The sequence below is a fragment of the Streptopelia decaocto genome, assembly GCF_964273445.1.
Source record: "Streptopelia decaocto genome assembly, chromosome: 6".
Taxonomy (NCBI): domain Eukaryota; kingdom Metazoa; phylum Chordata; class Aves; order Columbiformes; family Columbidae; genus Streptopelia; species Streptopelia decaocto.
In genome coordinates, this window is record NC_138660.1 from 66,737,562 (window position 1) to 66,763,295 (window position 25,734).

The following is a 25,734-nucleotide window of genomic DNA, read 5'->3' on the forward strand; positions in this document are numbered from 1 at the left end:
GAAGGGGGGAGAAAGAACCAAGCTGAACTGAGCTCCTGGCAGAACAGAACTGTCACAGAAAATAGCAAGCGTGTGCTTCAGGCTAACTGGAGAACACGGTCATTGTATAAAACTAAGCAAACTTCTATCAATAAAGCATATTAACTTCAAAATAGAAGGTTCTTTTACAGGCACAAAGTAGAAAGAAAGTGGCTGAAAGAAACTGAATGTCCATCTCGTAAGGGATGGATAATCAGAGTCAGGTAAAACTCCACTTTCTTTTAAACCCATACCTAGAAAAGCTAAAAAAAGAGAACATGGCTAACACTTCAGCCTTAGGAATTAAAAGATCTTTTCATGGCATTATTTTAAGGAAATCCTATGCCTCCATTAGTAAGTCAGTAGAAAAATTCATTTAACAAAGAAATACGTTGTATCAGGATTTAATTTTTACTTTAACATGCTCCTTTTAAACTATTCCCTTATCCCCTAATCTAGAAATCATTTCAGTTACAATATAAGTTAATATCATGTCTCATTTCTTGCACTTCTTCAAAGTTTCACAAACTTTTTCTTGTTACCTGGCTCGTGAGCTTGGACACCTCCTTGGCCAGTTCAATGTCGGGCCGCCCCAGCATGGTTACGCCAATGCCAGCTTCTCCGCGTTTCTTATATTCAATCTAGCAAAGGAAAAATAAGTACAGTTTAGTAGTGATGACATTCCATTCTAATTATTGTCCTGACACTGCTTTTAATAGTAAGATTACCTGCTAAATAATGATAGAGAAGATTTAAAAAACACTTACATCACTAATTAACTTAGCAGCCTGAGTTGCTTTCTTAATATCTGGTCGATCTGCTATAGGTGTGTAGTGCAGCTTTGACTTGGCGTCTTTCTTGTATTCAACCTAAACCACGACGATAGACAGAGGAAAGAAAATCGCTGATGTTTGTTAATGAGGAATATACCCGGTAAGGACACAGCAATGGTGCTGGGAATGTGCATGGGATTTTCTTAACAAATATTTTCACAAGGAATACATTTGGGAATCTGTTTTTGCAAGTTATCTACAAATGAAGAAATAAACATGTGCAAATCTGTCTGTATTTGAAGGAACGGAAACAAATATTAGATGTGATTTGCACTAGAATACTTTAAATCCTACCATGTTATAAAGTAGATATATGATTTTTTATATTCAGTGCAATTTTGCACGTCTACTTTTCAGAATCACACCTGAACATCGAGGCTGGGAAGAAATCCAAAAGTATATGAACTGTTGGTTTGGGCCAGCTGACTTTGGCCGAATTTGCTTACACAAGCTAATTAATTTATGAAAAGACAAGACAAACTTACTGTACTCTGCTTTTTAGCAACTTCCATGGCATGTTTCACTTCAGGAGGCTCCAGCATGACGGAATAATTAGATTTGCCTTTCTCCTTCACAAACTTCTTTTTATAGTTTGTCTGTTAAGAGCAAAAAGGGTCATGTGTGACTTTTTAATTTCACGTAGAGGTAAATTCTCCTGGAACTTGGAAAGAAGCTCACTGGAACTGTTAAGACTGTTAAGACTGATAAAATGCACTCTCCTCAGACTCAAGATGTACAGTCCCCAGCTTGTTTGTCATCACTTACACTTTAGATTACAAGATCTTGCTATTTGGAGATAATGATTTGTGTTTAAACTGTGCTATGAAAAGTCAAGTCTGTACTAAGAGCACCCATTAGCACTCCATCCTGCTGCTTTTCTCCAGAGTATTTCAACAGTTTTCCAACAAAATGCATTTAGCTCTTCGTTAAAGTCTCGTTCTGGTAGGAATTAATGTTTTTGGACTCCTTGCGCATTTACGATGAGACTCTAAATGTGTGGCATGTATACTAAAACATGCCTAAGTCTAATCAGTTAAAGACAGCAGGTAATAATCTCACCATAAATTGTTATCACACTGCTTCCTTACCTCGCTGACATGCTTGGTCACCTCTTTCACGTGAGCGGTGTCCCGTGTCTCGGGCAGGGTTGTGTAAGACCCACGCGGAAGCTGCTTCTTGCTCTGTTCTTTGTATTTGTTCTGAAAGCACAGAATAAAAACAGGTAAAAACCAGCAATGCAAGGTCCGCTCCTCCCCTCACAGCCCCGTATTAAAGGGACGTACTTAAAATGAACAAAGAACTGCCAGCTGTCCTACCTCAGATACAAGGGAGCTGACAGTCTTGGCCAGGAGGATCTGAGGTGTATCTGGAACAACATGGTACGTTCCTCGGGCTTTGTTGTGCTTCTCTTTGTATTTTACCTGGCAGGAAAAAAGAGATCATTTTAAGCAATATGTGCCTTGTCTCATGGCAGTTTCAAAATAAATTAATACAGTTGTGACTACTTGTTAGTGCAAAAGTGACAATTAAAAGGTCAAATTTATTCAGATTTTTCCGATTTGTTAATGCAATAAACAAGCCAAATCAATAATGAAGTGAGACTGGGAACAACTTTTCAAAGCTTCATTCTTAATCCAATCCTACTTCAAAAAATGTAGTTTATATAGTAATTACAGTTCTAGAAAAAACGGAGTGTTCAAGCACTTACATCGCTCGCCAGGATGGCATTATTTAAAGCCAACACTGTGTTTTTATCATCTGTGACAGAGAGTTTGCATCCCTTCAGGAACTCCCGGTCTAGTTTGTATTCATACTGCAGGAAGAAAGAATAAAAGAGAGTCTCAAATCTTCTACTCTTTTTTTTATTCTGAATGTGAGGATGTGGGGAAAGGAGCATTCCGTTTGTTCTGATTTCCTTACATCGCTCTGTTGCAGGGATGACTTGGCTGCTTGAACAAAGTCAGGCCTATCAGCAATCCAGTTCCAGCGAGCCTTGGTGGCTTCATACTTCTTCTTGTAATCCAGCTGTTTGTAGTGAAACACCAAGAAAAAGAAGTTATTTGGAAGTGGTGTGCTTTACACACGACATTCATACACATGCACATTCTCGTTCTGTCTGGACCAATTAAAGAGAGAAAGGGTAAGAAAGTGCATTTACATCAGACCAGAGCTTTCCTCTGAATCATGTACAACCCATTTACTCGAGTTTTGCCACTGCTGGGTGGAGAGAGAACCATGAAGGACTGAGAAGATGTCACGACTTAGAAGAAAGTATAATATTACTTTCAATTTCTTGCCTATTGAAGTGGATGTTGGGCCACCAATAACAGAAAGCACAGGAGAGCTCCCCATGAAGTGCTTTGTCTACAAGAACATCAGCACAGGGAATTTCTGGGACATTATGTCTCTGCCAGGAAAACAGAGAGGGACTAGAACAGAAGGTGTGTGACATACAAGGAACCTCAAGTGACCTCAAGGACAACTTGCAACAGTAAGCACTTTGCAAGATCAATATGAAATAAATTAACATATATTTTATTCAAGCAGCATAAGAATTAGAAGTTATGTCCAAGCTCAAAAAATATCAATGGAACTGAAAATAATTTTTTGGGTTCATCATTGCCAGTCCCAAACACTATCCATAATAAAATTAAAGTATTAGTAAAACCGAACTCACATTGCTGTTCAGCTTGTAAGCATGCCTTGGAGTCTTAATGTGAACTGAATCCGCTACAACATTGCAGTGAGACTTATTCCTCTCATACACTTCTTTGTATTTCAGCTAAAGAAAGACAAACATAAAAAATGTTGACACAGACAATATCATTTCCAACAACAAAAGCATCAAAATATGAAAAACATAATATTAAAAATTGCTCCTGTCAAGATAAAAATCTTAATGGAAGAAAAAGAAATTGTATCACTACAACACAATCAACCATCTGCCTGAAAGAAGGGCCCTTCTCAGCAGCAGAAAATGCATCAGGTATAACTCACCACAAAGCCCAGATTAAGGTTTGACAAAATGTACACACGAACAGTAATTCTGCCTCTTTCTAGTTTTTTGCACCTAATAGAAATGCTTTAAAAAACCTCCTCTTCTGATCAGCACATTCAGTGCTTTCTATACAGAACCTCAATTTCAGCATTCAGTTTGGAACCAAAAGAATGTGCTTCAATTCACAGATCACTTTGGAACATCTTTGCCTCTTAATGATCATGTTAGTATCTGGATAATATAGTTATTCCCCCGCCTCCGATTTATTCATTGTACAGATAATCCATATAGCATCTGAATGACTTTCATGCTATTTATTCTCGTAGTATTATGCTGAGTTACAGAAGTGCCAGTATCCTCATTTTATTGTTGGGTATCTGGGGAACAACACCACAAAGGTCAGAGAGAAAGCAGGAGGAATTAGGACCAGGACTCCTGAATCCTGCGATATTATTCTATCCACTTCATCTTCCTCTCCCTGTCTTACTTTTAACCTTCCAGTGCTCCATAATCAAAACACATTTATTTTAGATCAGAATATTTACCTTACATATTCACAATATCCATATGCGGAATGAATAAGCACAATAATGTATGAAGTACTTCACATAAGGCTCCATAAAAGCCACCAGTCAATAGAGGAAAAATAAAACCAGAAACAAGCTCCCAAACCCATGCTTTCATTAAATATCAGTTGCAGCTCTCAGCTTTTATTACTAGTGAGGGCTGCTCTGCCCCAGCAAAAGTGCTCCAGGAGCTACAGAACATTGCGCAAATAAACTGCCTGAATTCTTTCATACTCCTTTGTGTTTTTTGGAAAAAGTATTAAATACCTATGGAGTCTTACATGCAAAGAAAACCAATACACTCTGACAAGAAGCTGTTTTTAATGACAGTGTTACAGATGAGTTAAAAATATTGCGTATCACAGAATTACTTACGTCACTTATTCTGTCCTTGACCTTGCGCACGTGCAGTAACATCGGTGTGTCGTGGATTGTAGTGTACCCTTTAGGCTTCGCTTTGTTATACTCCAACTTGTAAATAATCTGAAGAAATAAATAAGATATTATATTATTTCTTGATATTATTAGTGTTAATTGAAAAAAAAAAAATCAGGACGAGAAACGTATAACAGAGTACTGAAAATGCCGTATTCTTCATTATCGCACTTACATCACTGATCTGTTTGTTGACTTTGGTGGTCCTTAAGTATTCTGGAGTATCCACAACCGTAGTATACTTGTCTTTCTTCTTTTCATAGTCCTTTTTGTACTGAACCTGGTGGTTGGGGAAGAGTGAGCGTTAAGCACACAAACCACCACAGCACAGCGTCAGGAAGCATGTTCATACGCACACCTGAAACCGCAAAATCCTTCCACCCAAGCCAAGGAAAGCTGAACATGCACAATGTGCTAAACTTTGCAGACTTTATTAGCCCCGGAGGCTGTCTATCTATTTGTGTGATTAATTTTACATGTATTTTATTGAGTGCAAAAGCCTCGCTTCTATCCTAAATCTCCAAGATTGAGCTAAAAAAGCAGTCTCGGCAGATCAGTTTTTTAAAATTCATAACTGGACAGCATCTAATTTTTAAATATTAATCAGAAAATGTAAAACATGGTACACAATGGAAGATAAAAACATCCAGTGAATATATCATAATGTCAGGCTGCTTTAAAGGCTTTGATAGCAGACTTTGTATCTTGGGACTCTAAACCTGTTTCCAGAGAATTCAGTGAGAACAGCGGGTCCAGCGTCACCAGCAGCGTGAGCAGCAGGTCCAGGGAGGTGATTCTGCCCCTCTGCTCAGCCCTGCTGAGACCCCACCGGGAGTCCTGTGCTCAGCGCCGGGGCCACACACATCAGATATGAGGAAGAAATTCTTCCCCTGAGGGTGGTGAGAGCCTGGCCCGGGCTGCCCAGAGAGGTGGTGGCTGAACCATCCCTGGAGACATCCCAGGCCAGGCTGGACGGGGCTCTGAGCAACCTGAGCTGGTGAAGATGTCCCTGCTCATGGCAGGGGGGGCACTGGGAGGGCTGGGAAGGGCCCTTCACCACAAATCATTCTGCAATTCTATTGTATGATTCTGCGACTGTAGACAGCCTGAGGGCAGGTGGAAGAGGTTAGAACACATTTAAAAAAATAACTTCCATGCGCTATCTTGCATCAGAAAATAAAACCATGCTTTTGAAACAGGACTATGATGGACAAAATATAAAAAATTACATAAAAACAACAAATGATAACATGAAGTCAACTCAGATGAACATGCAGGTCAGGCAGACTGCTATTTTTTTTCTTCAAACATACTCAAACCTACCTGAAAGGAGTTTTTAATGAGATAATAGAAATCCATGAAAAAATTGAACAAAAATGTCTAGTAAAGACCTCAGTACCTTATTACTGAAGAACTTTATTAAGGACTGGCAAAAGGAGAGAGTATTTTTTTAAATAAACTGTGTTATGTGACTGCATGAGGATCGCTTTGCTAGCCTGGCTTAAAAGCTGTAGGTAGAGAAATAAACCGATGAAAACAGGATTTACTACAGACCCAGGGAGCTATATGATTTCTAAGAGCGCCTAGAAGTGAGATGGGACCGTGTTTGGTATCTAGGCACAATCTGACACCATTCTCAGGTGAAGCGGTAGATAAACCTTGTCATCTACTTGCCATATTACTTCATCATGTTCACGCTGCATTAAGGGACTTGCATTAGGAGGAGGGTCACTCCAAGAAATGGTGGCAGAATGAGAATTTGGTTGGGAAAATCAGGAATGGCTACCATACAATATCTTAAATGTATGGAAAATTGCTCTTTATGTATGTGAGATATTACATAGAAGTATAAATAACCATTATGTATAATGAAAGGAGAAAATGGAGGCAAGATCAGCCTGAGCTGAGTGAAGCCCAAGTTACAGTAAATATTGTTTCAGATAATCTGCAAAAATATTTTATCATAGCCAGCATTAAGCACAATGGCATTAAGTATTAGAAGTCCAAGCAGCTAATTTGAATGTATATATATAGTTGCATATATAATGTCTCCTACAGCAGCAGTTCTTCATATTACCTGGCTCCACATGTATGTGTTGTAGAGCGCTGTCAGCATATCTGGCCTCCGAATCTCATTACATCCCTGTTGCAGGAGCATCTTGGCAAAGGATTTATATTGTTTCTGTTCATGCAAATGGCAACGAAGCACAAAAGAGACTTGTGAACACCATAAACAACACCACAGCTCTAGATCCCAGACTCTTTAGAGAGTGGAGAGATTTAGGCAAGGTACTATATGTATTCATTGAGATGTGCATACAACTTACATCTCCATAATTAAGAACGTCAAGAGGATGTATTAAAAGATTTGCATACTATCGCATTAAGGAAACTGGGAAAATAATTTTTTTGGAGATAAGAGTAAATTATAGATTACAGTGAGGGCACTCAAAAGCCAGATATGTCACTGTTGTTTTATCTAGAAAGGAGGAAGAAGATAATGTTTGTAAAAGTCATTGAAAGAGAGGTAATATAAAATAAATGCATGATACACCATGCATTTTTTAAAACCTCTCCAATGACTACAAGATGCATTAGATTTCTGATGTGAATTGATGCACAATACATGAAAGTACATACAGTAGAGATCAGCTCACTCAAAAAGTCATAATTCTTTTTGGGTGGCAAAACAAAGACCATCTGATCAACTGAACTAAAACATCATGACATGACAGGTGAAACCTCTGACACCAGGAGCTACAGACGTTTCACGCAGATGGAGCAGCCGTGAGTGAACCAGGCACGTTGGGCAGCGCCGCCCGGTGCCGCTACGGTACCTGACTGCTCAGTGTAGTCCCCCACTTGGCCAGGAGGGTCTTAGGATCATCCACAATTAGGCTGTACCTATCTTTGAGCTTCTCATAGGCAGCTTTATATAATTTCTGCTCAGAATAGCATCATACAGTGTAACAGATTAAGAGAGAGTGAAGACAGAGAGATCATAGTTCAAACCATTGAAACCTCTTTACACAGACTGTTTAAAGGCTGGGACTAAAGTTCATATCCAAAAGAAAAAAAATATATTATAAAAACCAAAAACAAAACCAACAACCACAGAGATAAATTATTTTCAAACAGTATATGCATTTCTAAATTTCCACTGGAAGGCCTAATCTACAGTTCAAGGGTGCCTGTATTCTATCAATAAGCCATTTCATGACTTACTTTCTTGAGGAAAAATAACTGCAGAAGCAACTTTGTATGGAATTAGATTCTTGATTTGAGTACAAAGAGAACACAATGAGATGCAAGGGTAAAATACAGTGTTACATTATCAGCAGACATTTTATAAGTAAAAACTGTAATCCCTCATCATAAAAGACATCACTTACATAACAGAAGAGATTTAGGCAAGTTCATTCCAATGTATGGAGGCCTCGTTGCTAAAATTTTACTAATTTCTATTTATCATAATAAATTTATCCTTATTTGCTCTACCAAACAACAAGAAGACTGAATACTAATAACCTTCCATAACAAATTCTGGTTCACTGCCTATCAAATGGAATTAGAAATAACAGTCAATGGTACTGGAATGGTACCTGTTGTGAAACAGTTTCTCTTAGCTAGTACAGAAAATACCCTCATACATTTACTGACAGGTAAACAATTTAACACAAAGTCTGGTGAAAAAGAATAAAATACCAAGATGTGAGAGTCTAACTACACGCTGCTTTAATGAAAAGCATCAGTCTGGTGTCTGCCAACTCTAAGAATTCACCTACAAGGCTGGGCTTTTCAATAGGAGTGTCCTGTGGCTGTTCAGCACTACGCCTAGAAACTCCACGGATGATTTTAATCTTAAATCCAGGGATATTCATTAACGCCCTGTGCTACTATGCTGTGCACTACGGGAGGAAAGTAAGAAAAAGTAAGTAGCAGAGTAGGAGAATTCAAGGCAAAATATCAGAAATGAAACCAAGCTGGGATAACCTCGGACATGATACTGTCTTCCTAACACCCATCGAGGTTTTTTCAATGTTTCAGGAAAGCAAATGTGATGTCCTCTGTTTTTTTCACATGACAATCAACAATTGTCAGCATGTATTTACCAGTCAGCAAAGAAATTATTTCTTTGCAATGATGAAGTACTGGAATATGTCAGGATTTCACTTTTTAGGTACTGTAAACCTGTCCTGTCCCAATACTCTGAGAGACAGTAAGAACAATCTTGTCTTTCGTGATTTTAGTCTGACCTAAGACACCCTTAAGACTGAACATATTTTGATTTATTTACAATTTCATAAGAAAGATCAACCTTCAACTCAGTATTAACGTACCTATGCTCACTACTTCAGTATGAACTCTACAGAAATCTTACACTTACCATATCCACCAACTGAGTTGCATATCTAAAGTGTTCGTTACTTGGAGAGTCAGCTACATACTTAAATTTAGACTTAGTCTTCTCAAATGACTCCTTGTACTTACACTAGAGAAAAACAAACAAACACACACAAAAAACCATTTCAATGTTAACCTGAAGGAGGTTAAGGCAATAAAAACATATGATTTTAGAAACAGTTTGCAGCAAAACCATCGTAGAATTATTGCGTATCTACAAACAAAAAATAGCTGTAAAGGTAGCAGTTTGCAGGATGGAACTATCACATCAAGAATGCAATAGAAATTTTTAATCTTCATAATTTTAAAGCCAGACTTAAAATCATTAGATTACCATGGAGCTGACAGCTTTGCAAGGAGCAGAGGGGCTAAGAAAAACATAATTTTGCCTCTGTTTTCTTCTCTAGTAAGAACTGAAGTTTTAGATACTCTATCATAAAGTTCTGCCATGAGTTATTCCTTTCAATGGCTAGGTCAGAATTGGATTCTCCTGAGAAAAATTTACAATATAAGCAAACGTCAAAAAACCATTTAGCAACAATTCAGGCTGTTTTACTTACCCCACTGTAGAGCACCTTATTCTTTTCTGCCAGAGCGAAAGTTGGAGTATCCCACGCGTAACAGCCAAGGCCTCTAAGCCATTCTAAGTCTTCCTTGTATTTAACCTTTAGAAAAGAAGTAAAAGGATTCGGTGTTAAGCGGCACCAAGTGGCAGCCGATCAATGCTGAAACAGAACCTCAGCACAAGGTGCGGCAAACAGAGCTACACCCATTATTATTCCGCTGTAAAATAAATTACGCTTACACTTTTCTGATGGACTCAGATTATTCACATACCTAATCTATCGTTAGCTGTCAGAGTTCCTGTGTGAATTAAAACCCATTTATTCTTGTACAAGTAAGGGTTTATTTCATGTGTACAGGAAGGTACAATTAAAGGTTATTACAAGGAAATGCAACTGAAGACTGTTCTGTTCATTTCAAAAGGATATGGGGTGCAATTTTAGCCATCTGATTTGCTCTGCAGTTTCACAAGTCTGCCAGGTGACAATGTAAATCACTTCAAAAATTTGAGCTGCCTGCACTTTCTTAAGAAACTAGACTTGGTTTTCATTTTGGAAACCTACTTATAACTTTCAGCCTCTCCCATGCAGAACTATGGGAACTCACATCACTGATAGCATCCGTGACTGCGCGATGATGGAAATGCTCCGGGCGGTCGGGGATCGATCTCCAGATCCCTAACTGGCTCATGTAATTTTCCTTATATTTCACCTACAAAGAAAGTTGAACAATGAAGTAAAACACCTTGAGAACAGAACACTCCAGACCATGCAGTTCCAGACATTCCTTGATCTGAAACAGTGGAAACGAGATTCACTTGCTTCCACCTTTGTAACAGCATAGGCAATCAAGTGTATCACCTTCCAGAGAAGGAAATAAATTCGTATTTATAGCGCTGATCATATTTTTTTAATTGTTTGACACACTTAAATGGAGTGATAGCATAAATGGTATATTCTAGGCTATTAAATGACAAAACCTAATTAGGAATTGAAATGTTGTATACATACACTGCTAATATCATCAGTGACCTTGCGGTGATAGACAATATCCAAAGCGTCTTTCACTGTGTGGTACTTGCCCTTGGTATTCTCAAAGGTTTCTTTGTAGCGTAACTGGTAAGAAAAATAACATATAAAAGAATACATTACATTTATCTGTCAGGAATTGTTTTAGTTAAAATTCCTGCCTCTTAGGAATGACGCCCAGGGATATGCTGCTGTCCAACATCCTCATGTAAGCCCTGAGGAATTTTAAGAAGCTGCAACTGCCTACAATCAATTGTAATTTGACTGAGACTTATGGAGAAAATTAGAGAGAAAGGGAGTTGGTACATCTACAGCAACATTTCATCCTATTCACTTTCTGACTGAAGAAAAAGCATCCATGTATCACTGGACTACTCTCCAGAACACTGAAAGTGACACTTTTGGCATGAAAAAACCTACTTATCCCTCTTCCATGTCCTGATCTAGAAGAAAGAGGGAAGATAATTCCAGTGTTAAGAGAAAAACTTTCTCAGAGGAGAAATTCAGATGTGCAAAAGAACTGGGATGCTCCTTTGCAGTGTTTAAAAATCATTAAGAGAACAGTAGGACTAATCACTAGACCAAAGCTCCAGCCCAGCACACATCTGTTCAGGACACAACATGCAAACACAGCCAAGATCTCAGGAAGGAGCAGAGGACCCTGAGCCACTGCCCTACATCACAAATCACCGCTCAACACTTGAAGGAAAAATGAATTTCACCTTAAAGCTTTAAGCTGTGCAGCAGCTTAGATAATTTTTCTCCCTAATCTACTTCTAAATTAAAAAAATAACACATTCTTAGTGATACACAAGTTTACTTCTAACATCAAATTGAGATGAAAATATCTGGTAAAAGGTATTTATCCTGGCTCCAGCATCAATTACTTCACTTCAGTCTGCACTATCCGGAAACTTCATCTGTAAGCAAATAAATTACTTTAAATCTATTTTTCCCTTGTTGTAAGTCCACATTTCAGTGCAATGGAAAATGAAAATGAATGATAACAAATAAAAAAATCATTACAGTCTCATCAAATAAAAATATAAGAATCTCCACAATATCAAACAGATCTGTACATGCAAATGGGGTGACCAAGTTTATGACCCACGCTGAGATATTCTATGCTTTGCACACTTGTTCCCCACTGATCCTTTGGGGGTTCTTTTCATAAGGAAAAAGCAGCAGTGAAGGTGTTCCCAGAGTACATACATCGCTGGCGTTCAGGTACGCTCTCTTGGCTCTGATCAGCACTGGTGTGTCAGGGACAGGCGTGTATTTGTCCTTCATCTTCTCATACTGCATCTTATACTTTTTCTGAGAGAGCAAAAGGGAAAAGTTATATCTTCAATGTTAGAAGCATTCATTAATCTGGTATTATGTTAACACCTAAGGGTGCTACACTGAGGGCATAAAATCATTTTTGCAAAGACTTTCTGCCAAAACTTCAGGAAACAAGCTCAGCTGTTCAGCTCTTTTTAGGTTTTCATGGTCTTGCAGCCAGTGTACCTCAGATTCTGCAAACAGGCACTTAGAAACAGTATCTAATAAAATACTAAAACGTGTTAAAAAAGTGTACTTTACCGCGAGCTATACGGAAATGTTGAACTTCAGCATGAGAGACATACAAGTAAATGAAGGGTAAAGAGATTTGAGCCTTAAACCTATCACGGAAATTAGAAATAAAACTTCTAAACAGTTCAGCATAGAAAATAAACGACGTAACTATCTTACCTCGCTGACCATGTCCTTGACATGCCTGGCATGTGTGAAGGCTGGAGTCTGACCACCTGCATGGTGATGGGGCCTCTCTTTTGTGGCAAGTTCCACATACAAGTACTGCAGCAAGAAGAAAACAATTAAAAAAAATATACATTTCTACTAAGTTTTACTTTATCTCTCTGAAAAACATTATTCTAAATTCACAACGTATACATAACTGCACAATTTACCCCAGGAAAAAATAAAGTGCCCTTCCCTCTTCCATGCTCAGTTCATCTTTATCAGTTTCTCTTGATTTCTGTACCTGGCTGTAACAAGCTCACAAACCAAGAGGTCCAGTGCGTGTGACACTAATGATGCCTCTGCCCTACATCCAGACCAAGCTTTAGATCAAAGCATCTATAAGGCCTGTTTTTCTCTGCTGAGTATCTTCATTTTGCTCTGCAAATTTAAAAACTCCACAAAACTTGTGGCTAATAACACAGATAATGAACCACTATATGAATAAAAAAATTATAATTAATAAAGGTAGATGGATAAAAATATTTATTCCTCTGCTGGAGTCAGAGTTTCAGAGAATTGGAACAGAACTGTCCCAGGGTTCAATGCTGTTTCAGACGAACCAAGCTGAACATGTCCATAACAGAGACACGCTCAATGTGAAAACTCACAGCCACTTCAAAATGAGCAACAGTGATTTTAAACATCCTCTTTAGGAATTCTGCATTGCTTTGAAATGGCCTGGAGAGATTTTGCTGTACTTGGAAAATACATTAAGAGGGATCCCGTGACAGTGTTATTTATCAGTACAAATTTTTCACCTGGCTCTGTATTTTTTGTCCTTGCTTGGCTCTTAAGAACTCGGGTGTATCAAGGACAGAAGTGTATTTTGTCTTCAGCTCGTTGCCTTCAGCTCTGTAAACCAGCTGGAAAAAGATGGGACCATGAATTACTTCTTCTGTTACACATGTTCATTTAGCGGCTGAACAATCAGAGCTTTGCAATTACAACATCTCATGTATTTCAGCAAAAAACAGTGACAGGGTCTGAGCTTAATTATGGCAAACAAAGACATGCAAAATAATATAGAACTTACTTCACTCAAATGGGTTTTGAGTTCCTGAACCGCTCTATAACCAGGAGTATCCAATACCACCTTGTATTTAGGCCACATCTTCTTTGCGGTATCAGTGTATATATAATTAGACTGAAAAAGAAAAGCAGTATTATTTAGGAAGCTTTTATTATCCTCGGTAGTAAACAAAATTTTACAGTGTAACTTAACAGTGTACTCATTTTGATCTATTTAACTTCCTGGAAATACATAGGATGTATGTAAATAAATCAATCCTTGTTATACAAGGTTCTCAGGAGAAAAATCTTACCCAAAGCTTACGCAGCTGACGAGCACGGACCATATCGGGAGTATCATATAGGAAGCAACCCAAGCCCTTCAGCCACGTCAGATCCTCTTTGTATTTAATCTATGAGGCAGTTAAAAAAAGGAAAACAAAAAGTTAATTTCTGGGATAATTTCATTAATCGGTACGTAACACAATGACAAAACATTATCTATTACAAAATAGAATGCAAATGGTAGAAGCCACATTCCACTTTCAGTAGGAAAGCGTTAGGCCTGTTGTATTTGAACACCAGGTATCTTCCTAGCACTTGCTTACATCACTTATGAGGTCCCCAGCATAGCGGCAGTGCAAGACATGAGGAGTGTACGGCAAGGAAATCAAGTGTCCCTGCAGCTTAAAGAAATCGGACTTGTAGATAAGCTGAAAGACAAAGAAAAAATAGCATTTCACATGTTCGGTCATGCTGAGTATTCTAAATTTCTTTCTGGTTTGTATGTTAGAAAGACACGTACATCGCTGACAGCTTCCTGCGTCGCCCGGACTTGTCGGAGTTCTGGTGTGTCTGGCGTGGTATGAATCTTGTCCTTGTTCTTGTGGTATGTTGCCCGATACAACCTCTGTGTCAAAGGAGACAGCATCCTACACGTTACATACGTCAAATGGCAAGCAGGCTGGCAGACAGTAAGTGCTCTTAAGGGCTGTTTTTTTCTAGGTATTGCATAAAAACCAGAAAAAATGGAGCAAATGTACTATTCCCTAAGCAGGCAAAGATTTTCCAAAACTGTTTTTGATAGCAGCATCTCTAATAACTGAAGAATCTGAGCCTATAATCCCACAAACATGTAAATACATATGTATAATTTTCATCCTATTAAAGCCAATGCTCAAAGAAGTGAGCGCACATATATAAAACCTAAAACTATTGAGACCCAATGTCATACAGATACAATAATTTCTATGCAACATTAATCAAGTAGCAGCAGATCAGTTAATAAAATTAGGCTGCAATTGCTGTTATATTAATGTACCAATTTTACAGGATTATAGAAAGTCAGAGTTACCAAGAGCCTTAAAAAGCCACACAGTCCAATTCCAAGCCTGAAACACTGATCCCTTGCCATTCTTGGGGGTCATTTGTCTGAACTGCTCTTAAAAGCTCCAAAGAACAGGGATCCTACAACCTTTCCAGGCAATGGGCTCTCATTATTTGTATTTTGGGCACTACAAATAGGAATTAAAGCAAATACATATATTTACTGTACCTCGTTAATGACTTGATTCACTTTCCTCACATTTTCAAACCCAACATCTTTAGGTCCCAGAGTATAGCCTTTAGCTTTCATATGTTCATAGGCTTCTTTATATTTCAGCTATAAAGTGGAAAAAGGAACAAAAATATCCAGAAACTAAATTTGATTGTGATTCTACTTACACTGCAATTCTGATGGCAATTTATGCACTATAGTGAAATTTTTATAGATAAACAAGTGAGATTTAGCTATATGAGAGTCAAACACACTATGCATCATCATTATTTTTACCTTTATCATGTGGCCCATGATTTATAACGTTACATTTCTCTTGCATCTAATAAGGTATTTGCATCTGCCTGAGGAAATTTATGTTTTGACAGTAATTGCTTCAGATAATTATGGGGTTTGGTAACATTTAAATTCTGTTAAGGCAAAAATTATAAACACTGGGGCTTCAGGTATAGTGGGACTTCACCCTGGATGATGAGGTCACTATGTCACCGTCACCCCCTGTTCCTGGCTCAGGCATCCACAGGGAACTACCCCGCTCCTGAGAAACAACTGTCTCAAACAGCCCTGTGCTCATACAGGATGTCTGGCAAATATTCCCTCACAACTCAAGTTGTAGGAGGACTGAGGACATCACTTACGTCACTGCCGATGTACTGGACGTGTTTGGCGTGCTGAAAGCTGGGGGTGTCTTTGGGAAGGCTGTACCCAGTAGGCAGAGCCTTCACACCAGCCCAGCGATACAATTTCTGCAAGAGAAGACAGAAAGACAGAGTTTGTGACAACCATGTGTAATATCTGAGAGTATTCATCAGGTGTAATATTTGAGAGTATTAATCAGCTGCACAGGAAATCTCTTAATTGCAATTGGCATAAGATCTCCCTCACGTCTGCAATAGAACTCATACTTGTAACTTTATGGGGACATTTTCCCACTTCCATTTCAGAGCAGTGAAATCTGGCTTCTTCGTCTGAAAAGCTCAAGGCAGACATTAACTTTTAAAGAATTTGCTTTCAGAATATCGGAAACCCTGTGGATCCAAAAGTTTGATACTTACTTCACTCTGGATTTTGTTCGCATGATAGGCCCGCTCCAAATCGACTGTTTTATCAGTAGGAATCATTTTGCCTTTCACATTGTGTATATATTCACTGCGATAGACAGCCTAAGAAAAAGAAAGGGTAGTTAGAGGAGAGTCACGATTGTGACGCTCTCTCCCAGGATGTATTGTTGGCACACACACAGGAATTTCTCCTAAAAAAATGGATGAAAGATTTTTGGCTTCAGGCAATTAATGATTTTAGTGATTGTGTTCTCATATCTTCAGAAAAGTACAGGCAATGAGTTGTAGGTAACCAGCAATGATTAAAAGATTAAAATGAAATTATTAAAAAGGTGATACAACCACTTACTTCACTTAAATTTAAGGCACTGATGACATTCTGCACATAGACGGGAGTGTCCGTGACCACAGTGAACTCACTCCTCATTTTTTCTGCCTTAGATTTGTACTTAATCTGCAGAGAGAAATTCAAGAGGTGTAATCAGTAAGGCTGGTCATTGTTAATTTAATTTATTATATTATTATGTTTACTATATTATCTATTTATTTTATTACTGAACTATTCTATTAGTTAACCAGGATGTAAACAGAAAGTGTATTGAAATTATGGCTGAATAAAAGAACATGGCACCTTACTAGACAAGAACAGCTGATAAGGTTTGTCAAAGAATATTAGGAAATGTCAATATTCATTCATAGAATAGGTATGTGGACCATATGATAAATATCCAAAATATTTCTGATACAGAACTGATGAAGGGACATACATTCTCAAAAACTAGAGTGGTTATTCTCCCATTTTAATGGCTTTATCCCACACTAAGGACGTGTCGTAAGATCTTGAGAGGAGAAAAAGAAATCACAGAATCAACATCACTTCTTGTAATAGGAATTCTATATCATTTCTGCTTTACTTGAAGGGTTCTGAATGAAGGATTATTGTTTCAGGTGCTTTTCTGAGAAGACAAGTATTTAAACACGCTTATTGCTTTTCTGAATGGGATGTAACCCAACAATATCCACTTCTAGAGCAGCAGAGTTCAAATAACCATACATGGTTATTTAATGAATACATCAGTAGATAAGAATATATAACAGTTTTCCAGATGATATCTAGAGTAAAATCAAGCTACTCCATCCTTTTAATACAACAGAGTGAAAAAAATAAGAAGCAAAACCAGTGTATGCGCTCACATCACTGCGAAGGTCATAGGCGTGTTTGGCGTGGAGGATTTCGGGAGTGTCCCAGACAAAGCAGCCGATGCCTTTCAGCCAGTTGAGGTCATCCTTGTAAAGCACCTAAGGAATCGGAGCACAGAAGCAATCGGTAAAACTTGCACTAGGATCTAATCCCTCAGTGCTAAATCAGTCTGAAACACAACTGTCAAATGATGGCAAGTAAGGTTTCCAGCATTAAAGCTTTTTGTAGGCTTGTTTGTTTGAGAAAATCAAAACGATTCATTTTGGAATTTAAATATTTTTTCTTCATGGTTTCTGTTTGGCCCATAAATAAAAAAAAAACAACGATGATTTAAAAAACCCTATTTGCATATCCTACTGGGCAACAATGTACTGATAAATCACTGGCCTGCTCCTGGGCTGACCTATGCAAGGCAAGCGGGTAGAACCTTCGCGCCACCAGGATTTTCTCAGACTTCTAAAATTTCCACACCTTACGCAACCAAATAATAAAGGACAATTCACAGATCAGGGTGGCTGAACTGGTAGAACTGTAATGTAATGACCCACTGTCTACACTGCTAACACTGACATTACACACACTAAGCCACGTCTCAGCTACACACTTACTGCCAAGCGCTAGGAAAACACGACACAGGTGCTGTTTAGCAGGGCAGAACACAACGGATTCAAGTGGCAATTTTGCAGCTCTCCAACTAAGTTTTTGCTAAATCTAACATGGATAAATGCAAGAATCTTTTTTAAATGTGAGCCAGGAACACACGATTTATGAACTTACATCACTGAGCTGATCAGTCACTTTTCGAACATGGGTATTGATTTGTAGATCGGGCAGACAGATCCAGTCGTGGAGACGTGTGCGGTAATCGAGTTCACTGACTTTCTTCTGGGAATCCTTAGCAGTCACTATATCTACCATGTCTGGAATAATGTGGACTTTGGCTTTATTCTTTTCATAGACTTCCTTGTACAGACGCTGTAGAGTTAAAGCAGCACATTATTAATGCTGACAAATAGCCTGAACTGTTGATAAATTTGATGCAAAATCATTGATATTTTCATGGAATATTAGCTGGAGAGCAATCACTTGGGCTATGATTAAAATTTGCATCTTGCCTGCTCTAAACATAATTTGCAGAACATTAACGTGGGTGTTTTGTCCAATATTCATTGTACTCGTGTTAAAAGGAGGAAGACTATGAGGTTTACACATATACATACTACACTGAAGGTTTAGCCATGCAGGTGTTTCAACAGTGGAGTCACAAGCTTGAAAAAACATTTGCAGGTAATTACAGAATTTAGCAAATACTGAACACCATCAAATGCATGTGGAAATGGGACAGCTGAATGAAGGCCCCTTCTGCGATGAGTATGATCTTATCAGGAAAATGCAGATCAGAAAACAACACTTACATCAATGTTAAGCTTTCCGACCCTAAGGCATCTTGCTGTATTGGGATCATCCTCGATACCTCTGGGTATCGTGTACAGCGCTTTGAACTTGTCATATTCTTCTCGGTATTTCACCTAAGCAGATGCAAAGAAAGGCAACAAACAACTGAGTCCAATGAGTCAACGCTATTTTTGGAACAAAATTCACCAATAAGCAAAATATTTAGTTGTGTCCAACAAACACAGAAAGTCTTTAAAGCAGAATCTTGGTTTTCTATTTTACTTTAAATGGCAGAGAAAGTCCATCATAACTACCAGTAGTAAAAATAACAGCTGATTAGAAGACTTGAAAAATAAACAGGTGTAGAATAAGCTATTTATTTATTGTTCCAGCTCTTTCATTTAAAGATAGCCATGAAGAGAGTGATCTCTCATAAGCCTCAGTTCAGTAAGGCATAAGATTTTGTTGTTCGATACTCAGTAAAGCATCATTTAAAGATGTGGTGTTTTTCTGACCCATATGCTTATGCAATTTAGACTAAAACAACACCTAACCAGCCATTTTCAAGAATTAATTTATATTACTATAAAATGTGACGTGTTTTTTTCATGAAAAGCAGCAGCAAAGGACTACCTGTTATCCAAATGATTATCGCAGAAAATTGATTATCTCCAGATATATATCTAAATTTATAAAGCTTTTTACACCTATAGTGCATGCAAGGCATGAAGGATTTCATTGCTGGAATTGATGATCTGATTAAAAAGAAGAAAGTGTTTCATTCACTTACATTACTAGCATTATGCTTCAGTTCTTTGGCACGTGCGAGAGGCACAGCATCTGAGGGCAGAATGTAGCCCGTCGCTTTCACTCTATCCCAGGCTTCCTTGTAGAGTTTCTATGGGGAAACAGAAAGTCTCTGTGAATGGAACAATTCTGCTCCTGCATAATAACCAACAACCAAGAGAACTCAAAAGCCCTTTGGTTTTTATTTTTATGTCATAAGTATTACTTAATATGAAGAGGCTGTACAGCAGCTTCATCTTGACAGTGCATGTAAAGGGTGATGCAAATGCTTCCTATTTGCCTCCATTCTCATATAAGGTCTTAATTCTGTTCAGGTGCAATTTTCTTTTGAGAATCCATTTATTAGTGCACATATTTTGCTGAGACTGCAACTACAGTTAGAAAATATGCCCTCTGCCTGAAATACAGCATCTTCCCCATACTCAAGCAAAGCAGAAGGTTGTTAGAAGCTCTGATAAGCTCCATGTTTGGACGTTTATCTTCAAACAGAGTGAACAAACAAAATAAACCAAAAATCCCACATAGTGGCACCTTAAGAGGAAAAAAAAATCCCAACATGTAGAAACACTCACATCGCTGAAGAGATGTTTCAAATTCTGAATTCTTTCAGAATCTGCTGTTTCAGTCACAGTTGTATACTTGTCCTTGGTTTTGTGGAAATCCTCTTTGTACTTCACCTGTAAGATGAAAACTAGACTTAGTTACCTTGTTTCAGTTCCCAGAAGGAGCGCGGGGAGGGGGAGACTCACATCACTGGCGTTGAGAGCGCTCTGCACCGCCGTCACATAGACAGGAGTGTCAGTAACAACTCCAAAGTTCTGCAAATTCTCTTTTCCTGCAGCTGTGTATTTTATCTAAGGAAAGACAACAAACCACACCATTAATGCTGAAAATCCTGCCGGCTTCCTTTCAAATCAGTCCTGTACAACTGAAGCCCAGGATTATGGCCCAGTTAAGACCAACTTTAGAAGTGATAGAAAAGAAATAATACATGGTCAGTATGAAGTAAGGAATAATGAAAATGGAACATCACTATATAGCATCTAGCAGACTAAGAGTATAATCGGCAAGGCAAGAGACATTATTTTCCACAAATACATGTCTCACTGAGGTATCTTGTGCACAGGGCAGCAAACAGAAAGACAAAGTGTTATCTTCCCGATGTTAAAAACCACAACCTTGCTGTCCTTCCATTCTCCTACATTTTCTGCTCCCTTCAAGAACAAAAGGGATCATATCTCTACAGACAAAACTGAAAGAGTGTATCATAATAGTTTGAACAAAATATTTCTGATGTAATAGGAATTATATTATTGTGCTCTGGACTAGGACACATGTCAGCACCAGTGAGTCATAAATGGATGAAAAAATCTTATAAATATTTACTTGTTTGAGGAAAACACACTTACCTGGCTCTGCAGGTCATACGCTTTTTTAGCATGTAGGATTTGTGGAGTATCCCAAACATAACACCCAAGTCCCTTCAGCCAATTTAAGTCATCTTTATACACCACCTATATGGAAGAAAAGAGTCTATTAAGTAAGGAAGAAATTCACCTTCTGTTTAAAGAAAGTTGCCCCTTTTTTTTATATATTGAGTATCTTCCACTTGTGCAAACTCAAAAAAATTTCCAGTTTACAAGGGAATAATAAATAACCAGACCATTAAAGTGTCCTAAAGAAAACAGCAATAATTTGTTTTTTGGTATGATGCTACTGAGCAATCTAAGACAATGGTTATTAATTTCATATTTAAATACTGTGGAAGATATTTGAAAGTGTTTTATATTTAAATACCTTAGAAAAAATTACATAAAAGGCTAACAAAATGTCAAACAAATAAATTGGAGACATACATCACTCAAAATTTCCTGGGCTCTTCTGGCTAGAATAACATCATGTTCTTCAGGTGAACAACTCCACTGGTGGAAGTAAGTTCGGTATTCGAGATCACTGAGGATATACTGGCACTTCTTGGCCAGCACGTGATTCATCATGTCACTTGGAATATGGACACGGGCTTTGGTGTCTTCATAATTCTTTCTGTATGCCAGCTGAAAAGGAAAGATTGGGGGAAAGGTGAGAAGAGGAATACGGGTTTTCTGCGTCATTTTGACTCTAATAGGGTACAGGTTACGGCCGAAGCTGAGACGTGCTTTCTGGATTTAGTGGCCAAGCTCCCACAGGATTCAATAGGATGAAATCTTATCTCTGATATTAATCACCATTTATTGTGATGAGGTTCTACAAGGACAAGAATGACCTTCACTTGCAGATCTAGCAGCCGGTGAGAAAACGAACAAGTCTTCAAGATAAATAAAGCCATATGCTACAAACATGCTTTGAATCTAGTTAAATCTCCCTGTCTGAACGAAGACAGAATATCTGAGAGTATACTCACTTCATGCCATGCATGATATGCTGTATGTGCAGTGGTGATAACAGCAAAATATCTAATGTGGATTTACTTTTCCAGCTCCTCAATTCCTATTTTGGTTCAAAATGAACACTGCTTTTTTGTGTGTGAAGCAAAAGTATCCCAAGTCATGTAATATTTCCTATTGCTCAGATTCTTAAACTGAACCAGACAAGTTTTTTTCCCTATTCTGATATGCCTAATAGCTAAACAAATCCCTTCTTAAGCTCCTAAATAATTTCAACTACTCAACCCACACACAAAATAACTATTGAGGAAACACAGACATGTTGAAAACAGTTCTACTGATGTTATTAACCACTGCATTATTTATGTTTAAATATGTTACACTAAAAAAAAAGAAAACTAAAAATCCCACAGCAAGACTAATTCTGTCCTTACCGCGCTCCTTGTTTTCTGGAATGCCAGTGAGTGAACGACGCTGGGGAAATCACCGATGTCCTTCCCAGCCAGGTAATGGCCTTTCAGCTTCTCATATATTGCTTTGTATTTCAGCTGCAAAATATTCATGTAGAAATATTAAAGCTCATTCCAAGAACATGTAGGGAAAAAAAGAGAAAGAATGGAAAATTCCTACTAACCTCACTATTTATGTAGTTTGCATGTTTCGCTCCAACAAGTGGAATATATTTCTCATCCAAAGTGTAGCCAATGGGCTTGCTAACTTCCCAAGCCTTTTTATAAAGTTTCTAGACAAACAGAACACATACAGGTTTACATGCCATGAAACCTGACTTTGCCATTTACACACATAAGGAATACGACTGCTTCACAGAGTTTTTCTTATTGTGTGAACTGTCCCAATGAAGTCAACAGAGAACGTTCACTTTGAACCCTTCTTCAGTGTAAGGCAAACACAATAAATGCTCCAATTCAGGAAGGTACTTGAGCACAAATCTGAGCCGTTCTCTGCTTTCTTTACTATAGTTACAATTCAACATTTCTCATCCAAAGAGGGATAAAAATAATCAAAATGTAGATACGAGCTCTTGTTTAAAAGCACAGTATGGAACTGGCATCGATAATTTTGTAGTTACATGTTGAAATTGGGAAAAACCTCCAAGTAATGCTATTGTTTATTGTAAGAGCATTAACTATGTAAATAGTTAATAGTTAATAGTTTTCTAATACATCATATTTTGTTAAATATTAAATATTTTTACTCTCAGACTAAATTAAGTGCCTCATACGAATGAATAGCCATTTACATTTAAAAAAAATAGAGTTTTCCCTTTAAAGTTAGTGATGCTACTCAAAAATAATTGCTTAATAGTGTCAATAATCTACCATTTTCCTCTCTTATTAAAAAAATAAATATAAATTTCATCAATAGTCTAAGAAGATACTATTGGATGGAATTATAAAGTGGTTTTGTCACACAAATTCTACTACTACTACTACTACTGCTGCAGTTACTGCTTCCAAACACCACACAGCAGTGCTCAGTTCAACAGGGAAATAAATTATCCCAATGATCTCAACTGGGAAAAAACGAAGAACAAAGAGCTTAAATAACTTTCCTGGTGCCACTCAGTAGAGTAATGACAGAAACAGAAACACAACAGCTTTCTGAAGTCTACTCAATGTTCTACTGCTTTCAAAATAAACTAATTAAAGCACAGTTAGATATTTCTGGACTCTTACATCACTGTACAGTAAGGACATGTCTCTGGCGTGGTTCAGCGCTGGAGTATCATCAGACCCAATATACTGGCCCTTCTCAAGGTTAAATGTTTCTTTATATTTTAGCTACAAAAGAAAACAAACACAATGTTAATTCCATAGGAGAAAGAAGTTATTCCCACTAGTCCATCTATTACAAGTAGACATTAATTTTGTGTTATATTAACATGTCTTCAGTAATGTAAACCACTATGGTCCACAGGCAAGTGTCATCAGTCTGTCACACCACCAGACTCTCACAGTGTTCTAGTGAAACTAACTGTACCGATCAGCAAACACAGGTTCACAGCAACACCAAGAACTCCCCCAGCACTATACGACCAACTGCTGTTCACCAAGAACAGGGCTCAATTTTAACCTACTATTAGCAAAATCTATGTAAAATCTAAATAAGGGACATGCTGTACTTTTCTAGAGAAAAACGCAACATTATTTTGCATAACAATATTGTGTTCCTTATTTATATCACTTCTTACTGACATTATTTACCCCAGTAAAACTCTATTATTAATGAATCATACACACAAAGCTAAACACAACATAGTTTAGCGAAAGCAATGAAGTCATCTACTAATTCTAATAACATAACAGTTTCTATTTTATAACAGTACATACATCACTCTGATTGACAGCATTCATCCTTGCCAGAACAATGTCGGGAGTGTCAACCACACTGGTGTAATTGGAAAAGTTATCAAGGGCTTCTTTCGTATACGCTCTCTGCAAAGAGATGGAATAGTTCCTTAAACACCGTACATGAGAAAGAAGAGCTAATTGCATAACTGCTAAAATATTTTCTCTTACCTTATTTACCAGTTCTTGGGCATTCTTAACTTTCTTGTGTTCCACTGAATCCAGAGGAATCCAACCGCAGCCACGAAGCCATTCCAGATCAGATTTATAAATATTCTAAATCATAAGAGATATTAAAAAGGAGATCAATTATTTAATTCAGGATGACATTTTTCAGTTTTATGTGATACTGACAATATACTTCGACCAAACTAAGTGGAAATGACATAGTACGTATGTGACATCACTCACATCACTTTGCAGGTCGTAGGCCTTCCTCGCCTGGATACAGTCATTCTGGTCAGGGTGGCACGTCCACTCACGCAGGTAGTGGCGATACTCGATGTCGCTGACCAAGTTCTGACCGTCCTTTGCTGCTACAAGCGACACCATGTCCGGAGGGATGTGAACTCTGGACTTTGTCTTGTGGTAGTCCGATTTGTACAACCTGTCGTTCTGGATCTGGCCAGCGTGCTCGTACCACACCAGTTTTGGATCATCCCTCATACTGGGAACCCCAACGTAGTGACCTCTTTGTTTGACGTACTCAGCTTTGTATTTAAGCTGATAGAACAGGGAGAAAGATGTATAAAATCAACGCTGATTACATATTCCTTTTTTAACCTGTGAACAGCTACGGTTGTGTCAACACAAAGAACAAATGAGACAGGGAGTTATCAATTGCAGTCTTCAGTTTTCAGTACATGACCAGATAAAAATATGATACAAACAGTTATGTTACATTGTACAGTCCTTTCACTTCAAAAGATATCATTTTATAGATTAATATGCCACCATTTTTCAGTAAGCAGTATTTTCAACACAAGAGGAAAGCCTCATTAGCAAATGTTTGCTAATAAGTGCATTTGGCTTCAGTTTTGTAACAAATTATTTGAGACTGTCTGAAGAGTGAAAATTTATTTAAGGTATTTACATCACAATGTTTTGATAAAATGTATGTTCAAACTAAGAGTCATGTAATAGTTTCAACACCTGTGATGCAAGAGTTTAAAGTGTAATGTGCATACCATCCTATAGTCTTTAGTGGAGAAAGCCTCCATAATATGCCAAAAAGTGAAATCATAATATCACTTCAATTATTTAACATTTGTAAAATATGGAGCCACCTTAGTGGACTTAGTGGACTGTTTCTGGAGAAAG

General features: G+C 37.9%; 1 protein-coding gene across 10 annotated transcripts in view; it reads right to left on the reverse strand.

The window, feature by feature from the left end:
* NEB (nebulin) overlaps positions 1-25,734 on the reverse strand; it is a 115,902-nt gene that overhangs the window by 24,863 nt on the left and 65,305 nt on the right. For all 10 annotated transcript variants that reach the window (XM_082056708.1, XM_082056714.1, XM_082056713.1 and 7 more), the window contains 40 exons: positions 24,826-25,137; positions 24,586-24,690; positions 24,397-24,501; positions 23,743-23,847; positions 22,680-22,787; positions 22,480-22,593; positions 21,518-21,715; positions 21,071-21,175; positions 20,411-20,515; positions 20,234-20,338; positions 19,645-19,752; positions 18,875-18,988; positions 18,237-18,434; positions 17,453-17,557; positions 16,608-16,712; positions 16,253-16,360; positions 15,836-15,943; positions 15,195-15,302; positions 14,445-14,549; positions 14,248-14,352; positions 13,954-14,052; positions 13,665-13,775; positions 13,390-13,494; positions 12,581-12,685; positions 12,059-12,163; positions 10,829-10,933; positions 10,425-10,529; positions 9,815-9,919; positions 9,238-9,342; positions 6,928-7,032; positions 5,026-5,130; positions 4,791-4,898; positions 3,529-3,633; positions 2,772-2,876; positions 2,560-2,664; positions 2,168-2,272; positions 1,940-2,050; positions 1,337-1,447; positions 786-887; positions 561-659 (listed from right to left, as the gene is read on the reverse strand). In XM_082056708.1, coding sequence (XP_081912834.1) covers positions 561-659; positions 786-887; positions 1,337-1,447; positions 1,940-2,050; positions 2,168-2,272; positions 2,560-2,664; positions 2,772-2,876; positions 3,529-3,633; positions 4,791-4,898; positions 5,026-5,130; positions 6,928-7,032; positions 9,238-9,342; positions 9,815-9,919; positions 10,425-10,529; positions 10,829-10,933; positions 12,059-12,163; positions 12,581-12,685; positions 13,390-13,494; positions 13,665-13,775; positions 13,954-14,052; positions 14,248-14,352; positions 14,445-14,549; positions 15,195-15,302; positions 15,836-15,943; positions 16,253-16,360; positions 16,608-16,712; positions 17,453-17,557; positions 18,237-18,434; positions 18,875-18,988; positions 19,645-19,752; positions 20,234-20,338; positions 20,411-20,515; positions 21,071-21,175; positions 21,518-21,715; positions 22,480-22,593; positions 22,680-22,787; positions 23,743-23,847; positions 24,397-24,501; positions 24,586-24,690; positions 24,826-25,137 — 4,632 coding nt within the window. The remainder of the gene's footprint in view (positions 1-560; positions 660-785; positions 888-1,336; positions 1,448-1,939; positions 2,051-2,167; positions 2,273-2,559; positions 2,665-2,771; positions 2,877-3,528; positions 3,634-4,790; positions 4,899-5,025; positions 5,131-6,927; positions 7,033-9,237; positions 9,343-9,814; positions 9,920-10,424; positions 10,530-10,828; positions 10,934-12,058; positions 12,164-12,580; positions 12,686-13,389; positions 13,495-13,664; positions 13,776-13,953; positions 14,053-14,247; positions 14,353-14,444; positions 14,550-15,194; positions 15,303-15,835; positions 15,944-16,252; positions 16,361-16,607; positions 16,713-17,452; positions 17,558-18,236; positions 18,435-18,874; positions 18,989-19,644; positions 19,753-20,233; positions 20,339-20,410; positions 20,516-21,070; positions 21,176-21,517; positions 21,716-22,479; positions 22,594-22,679; positions 22,788-23,742; positions 23,848-24,396; positions 24,502-24,585; positions 24,691-24,825; positions 25,138-25,734) is intronic.